General features: G+C 38.9%; 1 protein-coding gene across 4 annotated transcripts in view; it reads left to right on the top strand.

The window, feature by feature from the left end:
• Rab11fip2 (RAB11 family interacting protein 2) overlaps positions 1-10,404 on the top strand; it is a 40,572-nt gene extending 30,168 nt beyond the window's left edge. Inside the window, exons 4-6 of one of the 4 annotated variants that reach the window (XM_021204870.2) lie at positions 377-422; positions 6,124-6,331; positions 6,972-10,404. In XM_021204870.2, coding sequence (XP_021060529.1) covers positions 377-422; positions 6,124-6,331; positions 6,972-7,042 — 325 coding nt within the window. In that variant the 3' untranslated portion in view covers positions 7,043-10,404. Of the gene's footprint in view, positions 1-376; positions 423-6,123 lie in introns of all 4 variants that reach the window. The other 3 variants (XR_003843929.1, XM_029539303.1, XM_029539307.1) reach the window with 3 other exon arrangements.
• The last annotated feature ends 4,929 nt before the right edge of the window (positions 10,405-15,333 follow it).

Here is a 15,333-nt window from a genome sequence, read left to right as displayed (position 1 = left end):
GTGTGTGTGTGTGTGTGTGTGTGTGTGTGTGTGTGTGTGTGTGTGTGTGTGTGTATGAGTATATTATAAGAACTACTTTAAAGAAGTATCTTACTGGTAAAGTCACTATGCTTAAAGATATTTAGAAACTGTATTTAAGATTTATGGTTCCTTGATTCTGAATACTGGAGGATTTTCTTTCAGGGCTTAAACCTGCAAATGCTTTAAGGATGTTGAGTAAATACTGTTTTGCTTCTACTTCTTGAATTGAATTTCACTTACCTAAGTTAGGACTTTAGACAGACATGTTGCAGTGTGCCGTAAAATGTTTCTCTTTTTCTGTTTCTTACCATGTAGACTGCCAAGTTTAACCTTTATTTTATGCTTTATTACTTAGTTTTCATATGAATCCAACAAGCAGTGAAGACCTCAGGAAAATCCCGGTAAGTTACCAAGGAGTGACAAGATCACCAGAGAGCAAGCGTGGCTTCTCTCTAGCATATTCCCCTCATGCCTCTGTCTCCTTAAACACCTCAGTGGCAGAAGTAACATTGGTCAGTGTGGTGGTTTAGGGAGAAAGAAGATCAAATTGAGACTTTGCCTCTACTATACAAATGAGTGTGACTTCTGTATGTGCTCAGAGACAACCCAAGCTGATGTAGTTATAATTGAACATCTATCTAGGATCTACATGTTTGTTTATAACTTGTGACCTTAATGTGAAAGCTGTATGTCAGAGTCAACATTATAGTTGTGAAAGTAGCTAACATTTGTTGTTGGGGCAGGAATTGAATAAAGAGCAGAGCTGCTTGCTGATATTCACTAGGAAAGCAACATGGTAAGAGACCATGGTTTATCAGGAAAGGCTTTGGAAAGACAAAAGCCTCAGGATACCTACCTTCCAAGTCAGACCAAAACCAGATCTTTCTCAGGATTGGCAGCAGTCAGCTAGCTAAATGGATGTGTGTAGTTTGCAAGAATTGCTGAGATAGCTTAACTTTGTTTCATTGTTACCTGAAGTTTGGGATTGTATAGGAGTTTTCAGTTACATTTGAGTTCTCTTAAATTTGTTGACTGGGAGAATAAATCACTTTCTAAAAATACAGGCAGGTGTTCTTGGGGGAAAACTACTTTCTCACTGAATAAAAGAAAGAGGCCAGTGGCTGCTGTTTCAACTATCTATCCTTAATATGTGTGATCCAGATGTATTTAAATTTTTTCTAGCAATTGTATATCACAATTTCTAGTATATGTTTATCTAAAAGAAGTCAAAGTGGAGTTATAGTCTATCTTATAAACCATTTTAAGGGCAGTTTTCTGTCTAAAGAATTGTAGAAGACTGTGTAAATGATTTCTAAGTTTTGATGCTTTATAAGTATTTGTCTTTATAATGTGGCAGTCTCCAAGCAATGTCAGATGATATGAAGTCAGCGTTTGATCAGATAGTAAAATGAATTATACCAGCTGTTACTTAATCTCAAAAATGCAACATCAAAAATTGATTTAATATGTAGCTATTGTTTATTAGGTAACCTTAATTACAATTTCCATAGGCTTGTAGATGTACTTTTCCAAATCTTGTAATTTATCAGTGTTAAAACATCCTTAGAAATCTTTAAAGAAATAAAATGTGAAAATTGTTTTACTTCAAGGATTTAAAGGTGATAACAGAATCCTTGATGTGTGATTGTTTTTCTCTGGAATCTAACTATTCTAAATGACAGTTAAAAGATTACTAGGTGTTGCTAATGTACTGCAAGATACAATTAAGAGGAGAAAGAGTCCTTACAGATGAGTTTTCAGAAGAAGTTATTTGAACAATTTTTATGTTGAAGATTACAAGATGTTTGAAGTAATTTACATGAAGTTCTCCAGTAATAGACATCCAGCAAGTTATTTTTCTCTCCTTCTGGAGGGAGTATTGTGTAATTAGGTTTGTATGTCGACTATGCTGGTGCCAACACCTGTCTGTGGAGGCTCGGTGTTTAGGCAGGAGCAGTAGCCAGTTGAAAGGGCAGTGTGAGCTCTTTAAAGCCTAATTAAGAACTGAAAGGGAGATGAAGAGAGGAAGACAAAGGATGTGAAAGTAGCTGAGATGATGTTCCCAGAGCAGAGTCCTCATTACACCATAATGAGATGATCTGAGAACGCCAGCCTTCATCTCCTCCCTCTCTCCTCCAGTTGCCTTGGATGTCAGTTAGGACCCCACCAATATTTGGTTACCAGGGTAACCTTTCTTTAAATCTTCAGTTATTTTGAGTCTTTATAATTTGCTTTTGTCTGAATTTAAATATTGTAATAATATATATGTATATGTATGTGTGTGTGTGTGTGTGTGTGTGTGTGTGTATTACCTAGTTTAAAAGGCTAGATTGTTTATAAGGTAAAAATAGCTAATACATCTGAGAATCTTCCACATGAGTCTTGTTATTTAAAATTCTGGTTTAAAACTTCATAAAGGGCTGTTTCTTACCCAGTCCTCCATCTTTGTATCTGTATAAGGGACTTTACTTTTAGCAGAGGCGAAGTAGAAAAGAAAGATTAGTTGTGGAAGAAACAAGACAGGAAAAATGTATATTAAATTTCAAAACAGGAAAACCTCTTTAAAATGTATACTGTCTGTGAACCATGGGGACAGAACATTGGATTTATGGCGGCCCCATTGCGGCTGCGTTTGCTCTGTTTACGGCGGCCCCATTGCGGCTGCGTTTGCTCTCTGTTTTGAGGTTGGGGTTCTCAGTTCTCCCTGAATATACCTTTTGAAAAACAGTTTTTGTATTTTCTTGAGAATTTACTTTTGAGAAAAAACAAACTATTTTTTATAACCAGGAAACATTTTAACCTCATTTATATTAGTTAATATTAGTTTTATCATTTCCTTTGACATTATAAATGTGTGTGTAAGTATAGTAATATGTTGGTTTAAGAATTAAAGCTTTCTAAAATTAGAAAATTTGTTTGGTTCTCAAAAAAATTAAGTAAAATCTGGAGCCAAGTCTGAGCTGTATTAATTATTTTTATTTTTTTCCCAGAGTAAAGTATAGTTTATGGTACATGTGTCTTTAAGATGTTTTCCTGTTCAGAAATAGGATGCTGAATTTTGGGTAAAATTTTCACCCATAAAAAAGACAGCACTTTACTAAGAATAGAAATGTATTTCTAGGAAGGAGGCTGGGGTGAGAAAGGTAAAGAATATGTTGTATCTTGTTCAACTTCTAAAGTATTAAACAGTATTCTAAAATACTAGGTAATCTTGCAAGACTGAAATGACTCCTACCATGGCATTTAGACTGCTTATGTCATATGGAATTTTGGGGGCATGTTATTTATCTTTGTTGTTTTAAGATAAATGTTAAAATATTACCTACATTATTAACCTGTGTGATTGATACAATATTAACTATGTAAGTGATTTTTAAATGTATGCTCTTATATTTTGAAATTTGAAAAATCATTGCATTTGCATATAATTTGATTAAAATTAGAGCATCTGAACAGATGTTATTATGTAAAGTTCATTAAAGAAATAAAAGCAGACAACCTGTAAGTAACATAACCCATTTAGTTAACTTTCATGACCCTTTATTCTTAGAATTTTTTCCAATAAACATTTTGTTAGAAAAGTGAAATCACATTAGTTGAACTTTATTATTTTTAAAATGCAGTTCAGAAAAAAAAGTCAGTCAATAGATAACAGGATTGAAAGGGTAGGAGGATATGTCTCATCAGATAGGGGATGTAACACTCAGCCTGCTTCCTGCCTCATTCTTATACAATATTACTTGTACTAAAGTACAAAGGTTAGCTTATTTCTGACTAATTAAAAACTCGCTTTAGTTTGTCTTGTCTTTAGAAAAATGCATAATACGATGTATATTTTATGAGAGTATAATTAATTTATAATATATCTCTAAACCACCAGTGACCAGTGCATTATTTTATAGGCTTAACTGATCCAAGAGGGAAAGTAGAAGCTAGAACTTAGCTCTAAAATTGTCCATATGGGGTTAATAGCAACATTTGAAATGTTGGGGCACAAGTAATTCAGAAATTTTCAACTTCTCCTATTTGCTAATTGAAAAACTAAGTTGTTTAAAGTATATCTCACAGAATTTAAATTCACTTTCTTAAATACTGTATTTACTCAGTTAAATTAAGCTTATGATAAACTTCAAAATCTAGTAAAGGATTTGATTTTCTTGTTTGAGGTCTTGGGAAGCATTGTTTTAAAATGGTACCATTTTAAATTAACACTTATTAAATGTTAAAAATCCTTTGCATATTGTTATTGTGGCATTATAGAGGCTGTTAAGGTTTTTAAAGCATCCAAACTGATATTTTCAGTATTTAAGTAGCTCTGGAAGTAACCTCTGCTCTCCCAAGTGATATTTTCCCTGGTTGCCAGGTCAGTTTCCTAGAGCATTGCCTCAAAGATACTTATGCTTAAAGAAAAACTAAGAAGTGATTCACTTCTGCTTAGAATCCTTCAATGGCTTATTTTCCTTAGGACAAGGCTCATCTCCTCAAAGATGACCTGCCTATGCTTGATGGTGCAGTAGGAGTCACGAAGCTGCTTCTCTCAGATTTGATTTCTAGTCATGCTTCCCTGGCCTGTGACAGGCCACTGGACCATGAGCCCTGGTTTGATAATTGTCACCCCACTGACAATTTCTGCCTGGAGACTTTGAAACCTGTTACAAGCTGTTACTACCCAAACTCTGAAGCCTGGGGTATGGGAGACAGTTTTCAGCCTAAAGTTTGTACATCCAGAGGAAGGGACATTGGAGGGAATGAGGTGTCACTCTGGTTTCTGCCCTGAGGTCTTGCAGTAGGAGCATATACTAGACACACAACACAGTCAAAGTAGATGAGATGAGGGGAAAGACATATAATTTCTGTAGGGACAAGAGTCTTTCTGCATTCCTCTGACCTCACTAATCCTCTGCTGGATGAACCAGGTTCCTTAATATTTCAGTGAATTTTTCTTAAAGCAAAATGGAAGTGTTTGACAGGAAGTGACACAAATCATCCTAAATTACTGGGTTTAGGGATAGAACTATGTTTTAAAGGCATAAAATATGCTACTTTGTATCTAGACATTTACAAATTAGAAATGTAAATCCCAGAGCATAGAAATCTAGGGAAATATTAATGGCCCATCTTCATCATCACATGGTGTTTGTTTTAGATTTCAGTGTCACAACACTGATAGAATCAAACAAGTTGAAGCAAGACCCTCTTTTGGTTGCATTTATGCTTTTGTTTGATTTTTTTTTAACTACTTGAATATCATTAGCTAGGTAAATAAGTCAGATGAGAGGACATGTTGCTGTTCTGACCATAAGTACTAATGTGGCTATAGCTGAGNTCTGAGCTTCCTGATAACAGGGCAAAGAGGGAAACAACATCAAACAAAGGATGTTATTTATGGGAAGTTAAAACATCCACTACTCATGAAGACTCAGCTCACCACGTGGTTACCTGAGGCAGAAGCCATACCTGTGAATGGTGCTCCTTGGTTTAGCTCCAGGAGCCTTTCATCATTTCTCAGCAAGTTAGAGAATCAGCCTGGCATTTCTGTTTCTCAGAGCCATCATCAAGAGAAGCCCAGATGCAAGTGTGAGTGCACGTTCTGTGAGGACAGTGTCCATATATGCAGTTTTCTATAGCTTCTTGGCCGTCCTTTGGCCAGATTCCTATAAACGTTCAGTTTTAATCTATTTATACTGACTTTCATTATACTAACTTGTTTGTAACTATAGAGCATGTCTTATCCCGCCCACTCCAGAATGCTGGGGATGGAACCCAGGGCCTTCTCCATGCTAAGCAAGTGCTCTGCCACTGAGCCATACCCTCAACACTCATGCTGTGGTTTAGGTCTCACTGATATAGACTGTCTCTGGCTCTAGGAAGTTGTTCCATTGTAAGAAGGAGTTTCAGGTATGGATTGAATCAGGCATTTGGTCTGTCTGCCCTCCTTCTTGCCAGGGACTGAGTAGCACTCAGCAATTGTCACCATGATTCTAGCTACAACTAGAGAGAAACTTTATCAGTTTCAGAAAAAACAGAAGGTAGAATTCTGAGTAGCTCTTAATGTATGTGTCTGTGTCCTGCCTGCTAAAGCAAGTCTGCATCTCATTCCAGGACAACAATCCTTTCGATGCCACAGCTGGGTACCGGAGTCTGACCTACGAAGAGGTGCTGCAGGAGCTGGTGAAGCACAAAGAACTCCTTCGGAGGAAGGACACCCACATCCGGGAGCTAGAGGACTACATTGACAACCTCCTTGTCAGGGTGATGGAAGAGACACCCAGCATCCTGAGAGTGCCCTACGAGCCATCCAGGAAAGCTGGCAAGTTCACCAATAGCTAGTGGGAGTCAAGAGGACTGTTTATGATTGGGAAGGGAGCCGGGGGTTGGGGGAGGCAGAAAGGAAAGAAGGATATGTTACTGGAAAAGACTGCAGTCAGGCTTCACCTCCTCCCCCCTGTCATTGGGAACAGTTGTCAGCCCTGTTCATACTCATAGGTATTATCAAGAGTAACCTTTGGAGTGGGTAAAATACTCCAAACTCTTAAACTGAAAATGAGCCATGCCTTGATGACTGAGCAGTTCTCTGGCATCACTTGGGTGCTGGACCCCTGTCTGCCCTAGGCCTGGAACTATCTTCAGCAGTCCATGAGTTATTCCTCAGGAATAGATTCCATAAAGCAGAATTGATACTGTTGTTGGATTCTCAGTAGTCTGTAGACACACTCAGTATCAGGAACACTGCTCATTATAAACAGACACACTAAGTGTCAGAACACTGCTCATTATAAACACTACTGAAAAAACAGTTCCTCATACATGACTGTGTGTGTTCACGTGTTTCTGTATATAAAAAGTACATGCATATACCTCATACACGTGTGTTTTAAAGACATTTAAAAACAAGTGGTTGCCTCTAAGGTTAGGATATCAATCTCATAGTTTAAAATGTGCTTTTGTAGTATACACCCAGGACCACTTGTCACCTGGGCCACCCCACCTCTGTGGAGAAGCTACTTCAACCCACTCCTGATTCTCTGAACTCTGATTTTGAAAGGATTCACTACATTCAGCTCCAGCTTCTAACTTTATTCCCAACCACTGTCCCAAAAATTGATTATCTCAAGTCACTTCAAGGAATGACAAAGTTTAGAGCTCTTTATTCTTTTCATAGAAGCATGGATTTCTTCAGCCAGTGTTCTCCTGGTGTTTGAGTTTATGGAAAGTATAAGCAAGAGATAGGGTAGTATGGTTTGTTCTGCTGTGTATCCTGAGCAAAGACACCTGTGCAAAATTACATCTGAAAATGATCTGGGGTGGGTGGGGTGGCTGTCTGTTGCCTGATAACCCAAGGCAACAGCAAGTTCTAGGAATGAAGGTTGGGCTTGGTTTCAATTTCATCATTAATAGAACAGATGGTTGCCTTTGAGCCCTGAACCAAAGACTCATCACAACTGTGGGTGTTGAGAGCAGGTCTCTACCGACATACAGCATGAGGCGGCCCACATCTACCCTTGAAGATTGATGTCACACACTATGGGGTCTTTGTTTAAACCTGTCTCCCTAGAATGGTAGTTTTCTGTGGATTAGCTTTCTGTATTTGTATAAAATTATTCTAAAATTTAAAGTGAAAAGTGATGAGATAAGAATATTGCAGGTCTTCTGCTGGTATTTCAACCTTTCAGATCTAAACACTCTGAAGTAGACAGTCTTTCTAAATTGAGGGTATGAAGACTGGCTGCATACAGGCTGGGGCCGGGACATTCTGTAGCCCTGAAATGAGCTGCATTTTCCTGATTTTTGTCTCTAGTAAGACTTCACTGAAAGTCAAATGAAAGCAGAGATTATAGTTTTGCTGATTTTCATAACTTTTAGTCACAAAAATCCCTTGTTATCTATATTTTCTGAGTTTCTGTGGTTTTCTAGAAAACATGGGTTTTGAAGTAAATTTTTCCCCAAATATAAACTTCAGTACTTTTCTAAAATTAAAATAGAGGAGGAAAATGGATTTTTACAATCAGTTTTTCTTCCATTTAATTAATAATTGAAGTGATTCTGTAATAAACTTCAAAATCTAAGGTAGACCTGATTTTCCCATATGAGATCTTGGTAAATATTAGTTTTTAAATGGTGCCATTTAAAATGAACATTTATTAGATGTCATCAAATTCTTAGCATATTTTGATCATGGCATTGCTGAGACTCTACAACTTTTTAAAGCACCCAAATCCATGTATTCAGTATTATGACAGCTGTCTGCAGGTACAATAACATGTATTAGCCAAGTGTGTCCTTTCTAGAGTCTCAGTCCAGTAGAGACCTGAGCTGTCTGTTGCTTTTGTCCTCAGAATAAGTTTCCCATAAATCTCATCTAAAAAGCATGGTTCAAATGCCTTTGTTCCTTTTTATGAGAAGTAAGTCATAAGGCACAGTTTTGCCTCCATTAGGATCTGTGTGCATGGATTCAACAACACTTACTGACTGGCCAGACTGAGTGGGTAGTTGTTTCTTAGAATCTGGAGTGAAGCTTTGCCCAGGTCTGGTAGGCAGTGAGATTTATCTGAGGCATAATTCTTGTTGCTAAATAAAAACAAAAGTTTGAGACAAATGAAAAGTCTGCATTTACACTCTGGAAAATGTTGTGTTCTAATGGTAAGAGTTTCACTCATGAGCTTAATGTTATCATTAGTCAACATAACAAACTTACAAGTAAACCGAGTTCCAGAGAACATAGCATGTGGCAGTGTCTAAGCACATGTGTGAGCTGGGCACTGTAGAAAGAAGGCCAGAGAGACACTTGCTTTATCTTCCAAGTGGAACATGGAGTATTCTAGTGATTTATTTTTGTATTATCTTAGAGGTGGACATAAAAATGTATATTTCAGTAAACAGTGCATGCGCAATAGATTTTTAAGAACATTTTATTTCTGATTTTAGCCTAAAAATACATACTCAAAAACACTTCTACCAACAAGACTTCTTAAAATCACAGAATCAAGACTGATTTAATTTCACACACTTCTGTTACATAATTAAACTATTTCTTAAAACGACAATAACAACAACAACAACAGTATTTTACAAGCAGTCTCTTGTCAGTTCTAAGCTCAGCTTGACAGTATTGCCACACCGCCCTGCCTCTGGGACTTCAAGTGTCATTCCTTAAACACCAAGGTCATTGCTTAGAGTTGTATATAAGATACCATATAACCCACTCATGGTAAGTGTTGGAAGCATTGCCTTTTGCTGCTCTGTTCTGCATTGACCCCAGTTTTGCCCTCCTCCCATGAATGTAGTATTATTCATAGATTATACATAACTACATGTATTGCTTTTGGCAGTAAATCAAGTTCTAGTTGTAATTTTCCAACTGTGAAAATGTTGCCTTGTATTTAAAAGGGTTTCATGAGTGGAAACCTAAATAAATAAGCTCATTAGTGACAGACCTGCTTCTTCATGTCCCACTTTTCCAACTCCCCACTCCTCCTGCATCCTGCTTCCCACCCCGATGTGAGTGCTTATTCTTAACAAGGAGAATTTTTTTTAATGAGAAATAAAAAAGAAAGACCTGATATTTCTAAGTAGCTGTGATAACTTTTACACTAAGCTTTTGTTTTCCCCTAAAAAAAAAAAAAAAAAGCAGCTTACCCTGGATTAGAGAAGCAGGCTGAGACTCCTTGCTGTCTGTGCCATCATCTGTCTCTAGGTGCAGTAGGTGTCACTGGTGCGAGTGGGTGAAGTGTGAGCATGCCCAGTCATATGATCTCTTCTCAGAGGGAAGGACCGCACTGCAAGCTCGTGGTGCTATTGGAGAAGAGGGTCTGTCAGCACATACTGAAAGCCCCCATTTTCACAGATTTATAACTTTAATAATCCAGATGCTGTCCTTGGAGGTATTTAATATGCAATAGGTAGCACCTTTACTAATTAATCTGCATATGAAGGGCTTCCTGATGTATTTAATAAGATGTGTAGAAGCTCTTCAAGCATTAAACTAAAGTTGACATTTTATTTCATTGACTTTTCTGTCAAAAAATTAAAACTACTTACAATGGAATTGAAGTCTGTTACCTAATGATATTTGGGCCTTTTAATTTCTGAAGCTTCTACATTGTTTGTATTGTGAGGTACAAAACAAATGCTGCAGATCTAGAAATGTATGTTCTTAGCAAGTGTTTGAATGATGTAAGCATTATTTATCATTGAAGAGTACTACCCCTATGTTCTTAAGTAAATGCTTAGTAACTCATATACATTTTTGCAGGTACAAAAGTATATAAACATTGTATAATGTGACAGTTGTATAATTTATGTAATCTGATGCATGAGTCAGAATTTTTATATATGATAATTGATTTGTTATAGTTGATTAAAGTGTTTAAACTTAATTCAGTCTTCAGAATTTCTTATTGTAGATAAAGCTGTTCCCATCATGCATTTCTGTAGACGTCTTTATTGTCTCTTGATAGTGAGACCGATTGTGTTGGAGCATGTGTTCAATAAGGCCACTAAACCTGCCTTGTAGAGAATATGGTTCTGAAGAGTCATACACAGTGAATTATCTTTTCTGTTAATGTGTGTGTGTAAGGGGGAGAGAGTACGAGCACATGCACATGTGCATAGGGCGCCAAGATTAAAGGCCCTTACACCACTCTACCCAGCTTTTACTTGGAATCAGACTCAGGCTGTCAGACCTGAATAGCAATCCCTCTTGTCCCTGAGCCATCTGCCTAGCCCCAGCACAGTTTCTAAGAACTTAAGGGCAAGCTTTCTTCAGCACGTGTGGAGAGACATAAGCTCTGCCACGAGACTTGCTGCCAGAGGACCAGGATCTAAAATGAGGTGGAAAATGCCTTATGAGTGCTGGCACTCAGGGGAGGCCATGGCAAGAGCTTTCTTCTGTGTCACTTCATTTTTCACAACTCAGGCAGGAAGGACACACACTTCTGGAGGAGATTGTAGCCAAGGAAGAGTAAGATGGCGTTTCTAACTACTTATCTTCCACTTATGGCTGACACCACACAAGTCCACAGCCCTCAACATGGCCATCCAAACGTATACCTGTTCATCTGAGGTTCCGTCTGAGAAGGACTGGCTCTCATACCTGTGACTGCACATGTGTGTCTGAACATGCAAATGGCAGTGCATTCAGTACTTATGTTGCTGTAGAACCTAGAGTCCAGACTCTGAGATGCAGTCCATGTGTGTTCCTAGATATCAGTCAGCCCCTCTGGAGTAAGAGCTTTCTCTACAGAGCCGCATATCCTCCTACCTTCTAATGGGTTCTTAGCTTTGCAGGGTCTTTAACCTGCCTCTTCCCTTCTAGGGTGTGTCCTCTCTAGTCTGTTTGCCTGCTCACTAGCTAACACTAGCCTAGTCTTATTCTCCATCTGCAGAGACAAAGGCATTTGAAGACAGTTTGGGAGCCAAAAGCCAAGGGGCATACAGGCGGTCATTTGTCAGGATACTTCCTGTCCCAGAAATGTATTTGTTCACATGGGCTTATGATCCAAATGCCTCACATTTTATACTTTTCTCAAATAATCTTGCATAACAAATGTTCACACTTTTATCTTTCTGGGAATGCAGTTGCTTACAATTAATTATTTGAACCCAAGGTGCTTACTTTTCTAATACTTCTTACACAGTAAAATTTCATGCCTAAATGTCCATTGCTTTATCAGTTGATAGTCCCACCACATGCAGAAAACACATGGCAGAAAACAAGATCACAGATTTCTTAGGGGTTTTCAACTCTGATGCAGGGTGGTCAAATTCAAGATAATGTCTGGCTAATGCTATCAGTACCAAAATTGGTGATTCTCTTTGAAAAAGCATAACAAAGATTTGGCTGCTGTCATTTTACTCAAATTCTTCCTTACTCTTGTTACAGTAGAAGAGCAGGAGGCAGCAGGCTTACCCAACGTTCTCACAGGTGGCTTGAGCAGGAGTACAGTGTCTCTCCCAACACACACTAGGGCCATGCAACTTGATACATGGCAACTAGAAGAGCTCAAAGATCACAGAGACAAAGACAGACTGAAACCCCTTTCCAGAAACCAGCTCCAGAGCACAGGAACCTGCAGAGGTGTACGATCCCTTGGCTGGAGTTACAGGTGGTTGTGAGCCTCCTAGCATACGTAGGTGCTGAAACTCAGGACCTCCGCTTAAGAGCTAAGCCACCTGTCCATTTAATATTTTTGAAATGTGTTAACCATTTAAAATTCTACCCTACTTTTGGATCTACTCAGATGAGCAAAGATGGCTGGATTTTATCATTGATGTTCACAGACTGTCCCTGGAGCAGCACCTAATAGTATGGATTACCAGACCCTTCCCAAGTCTTAAAATGGGTCCTACGTGAAATCAAAGATACTGCCATAGGAAAGACAGTGGTAGGAACATATGTTACATATATACCTAAATCCAAAATGCACCAAGGTGAATGACTAGCTAGCTGGTACATTTAGGTGAGAATTTTGCTTAACAGCCACTTTCCAACTTTGTGGTGGTCACTGTATTTTGTCAAAAAAAAACTGTTCATTAAAAGAATTCTGCTCTTTTTGTTATCAAAACTTAGTTGAGAGCCAGAGAGATGGCTTAGCAGGTAAAAGTACTTGCCACTAGACCCGATGACCTGAGTTCAATCCCCAGGGTGCACAGGTGGAAGGAGAGATCTGGGTCCTGCAGGTTGCCTTCTGGCTTTCATAGATGTGCTGTGGTGTGAGTGCACACACCCATATAAGTTAGTAGATAAAGTCAAAGGTTAAAACTGAGTTTAAATCTCTTTCATTAGTTAATACAGGATGAAGTTTTAAGTCTTGTCAGAAGAAAGGTGGTTATGCACTGTCTTAAATAAGGGTAATATGAAGCCACATCTGACAGAGAATGCCTTTGTGGATTCATTCATTACAGTAATGTTGATGACATTAACTGAAATATACTCAGAGAGTTCCTGTGTTCACTTCAGGTAAGCTAACCCTTGGATGACAGCTTTGATGTCCTCATCAGACTCATCCCTCATGGAAACCTAATATTAGGGGTCTGCCCTGGAGAGTGAAGGTATTTTAGAAAGTTCCATTTGGACCTGTAGCTGCAGCTTCTTTCAGAAAGCTTTTGGTTAAGATAACATTAAGAGAACACAGGGGGCTTGGGTCCAGTTTATTACCTTCCTAGTTACGAAGGAGGTCTTACAGAGAATACGGATAAAGTCCTGGGAGTTGAATGGAGAAAAACTCAAGGTAAAATTGATTGTCATCTTTAGATTAATAAAGGTTAGATTACAGGGAACCCTACCAAAAGGCACCTCTTTTAAAGGAATAATTTACTTCATGAGCAGTTAGCTAATCCTTTAGTATCATTTAGTGTTTCCATGTTTACATTTAGATTTTCATTAACATGCTGCTATTGAACATCTTTCATGATTTAAAAGCTGTAAAATATTTTAATTTGTGATGCATTTGTTTACAAAGCCAACCACTTAATTCTATATAATATGTAGCACTTGAAACCATCTGTTAGGAACATTTGAAGACTTTGGTGCACATTGTGAAGATGTATACAGCAAACGAGAAACAAAATATGAAATATTCAGGCCCTGTTTGTGATGGAGAAAAAAAAAACATGTATTTTAAGTTTGAAAACATTGCAGTCTGAAATTTGACAAAGAAGCTTTCCAAAGTGAAGCACTTTTCTAATTTCGGGCAAGTGTCAAACTGACATTTTAGAAGCTGGGGAGATGACTTTGTAGATAAATGTTCTTGATGCACAACATGAAGAACTGAGTTCAAATCCCCAGTGCCGATGTAAATGTGGCCATGCACAGGCCTGTGCTGTGAAGGATCGAGACAGAAGGACCCAGTGTCCTTCTCTGGCCTCTTGCACACACATGGGAGAAGCCCATTTTAACTGATTTGAAGTAAAAATATTGGCATAATATGAACTAGAATTATGCTTCTGAGAGTTTGTATTTCAGAATAGTTAACTGTCCCATGGGGCTCTCTTGAGAACTTGCTGCTGTGAAGCCAAGAGGGAGGCTGTGGTAAGCGAAGGGTGTCATTCTGGGAGGCAAAGCACCATGTGTCCTTTGTGGTCTCGCAAATGCTGATCTGGGCAAAATACTCACATACATAAAACAAAATAATCTATAAAACATGTAAGGAATCCAGGAAGGCAGTGCTGACAGCAATTGTGTGGAAGAAACTGCAGTCCTCCAGGAGCCCTCTGGTTTACTGAAGACCAAACTGGACCTGTGCATATACCATCCTGGTGGAAGTTTTATGTATATGAGTGTTCTGCCTACATACCATGACTCACTATGGGATCATGGGCCTCAGAGGTTACTTTAGCCCTGTTGCAGACAGACAGGATGAGCTATGTCTTTGCTCTAAATTAAGAAAACAGAGGAAAGTTAACACCATGAGTGAGTTCACAGAGTAAACTTGTGAAAAAACTGCTATCTCTCTTTTTCTCTCTCTCTTTCTCTCCCTTCCTCTCTCCCTCCCTTCTCCTCCATCCTCCTTTCCCCTCCCCCCTCCTCTCTCTGTGTCCATGTGTGTATCCATATGTGAGTGGGTTAGACCAGAGGTTCACACCAAGGAGTCTTCCTCAATTCACTTCCACCTTATGTTTTGAGACAGGGTCTTTCAGTGAACCGGGAACTCAACAGTTCAGCTAAACTGGCTGGCTGGGCATGACTCAGCAACCTCCCTGTCTCTGCTGCCTCAGTGTTGGGATTGTAGACACAGGCCGAACACATAGCTTTTTAACATGGCTACTGGGGATTGAACCCATGCTTGCCCGGCAAGCACATTACCAACTTAGTTATCTACACTACCCCAAAAACTGACGTTTTCTAAGCCACAAGAAACACCTGTATTCACCCCTTCCAGCCAGGAGTTCTAAGAAGACCCGCCCCACCCATGTGGACTCACTTCTTCACCTTGATGAGCTGTAAGCTATCAGGATAACTTCTACCAGGATGGTATATGCACAGGTCCAGCTTGGTCTCCAGTAAACCATAGGGCTCCTGGAGGACTGCAGTTTCTGCCACACAATCGCCGTCAGCACTGCCTTCCTGGATTCCTCTTTTCATGTTTTAGATTATCTTGGTTTATGTATATGAGTGTTTTGCCTACATCCATGTATATGTACCAAATGTATGCAATACCACAGAGGCCAACAGAATGCATAGGATCTAGAACTGGGGTTATGCATGACTGTGAGCCACTGTGTAGGTGCTGGGAACAGAACAGGTCCTCTGTAAGAGCAACAAGCACTCTCAACCTGAGTCATCTCTGAAGTGCATTTAATCCTCTATTCTAG

The sequence above is a fragment of the Mus pahari genome, chromosome 1 (genome assembly GCF_900095145.1).
Source record: "Mus pahari chromosome 1, PAHARI_EIJ_v1.1, whole genome shotgun sequence".
NCBI lineage: Eukaryota > Metazoa > Chordata > Mammalia > Rodentia > Muridae > Mus > Mus pahari.
This window is presented reverse-complemented; position numbering and strand designations above follow the sequence as displayed.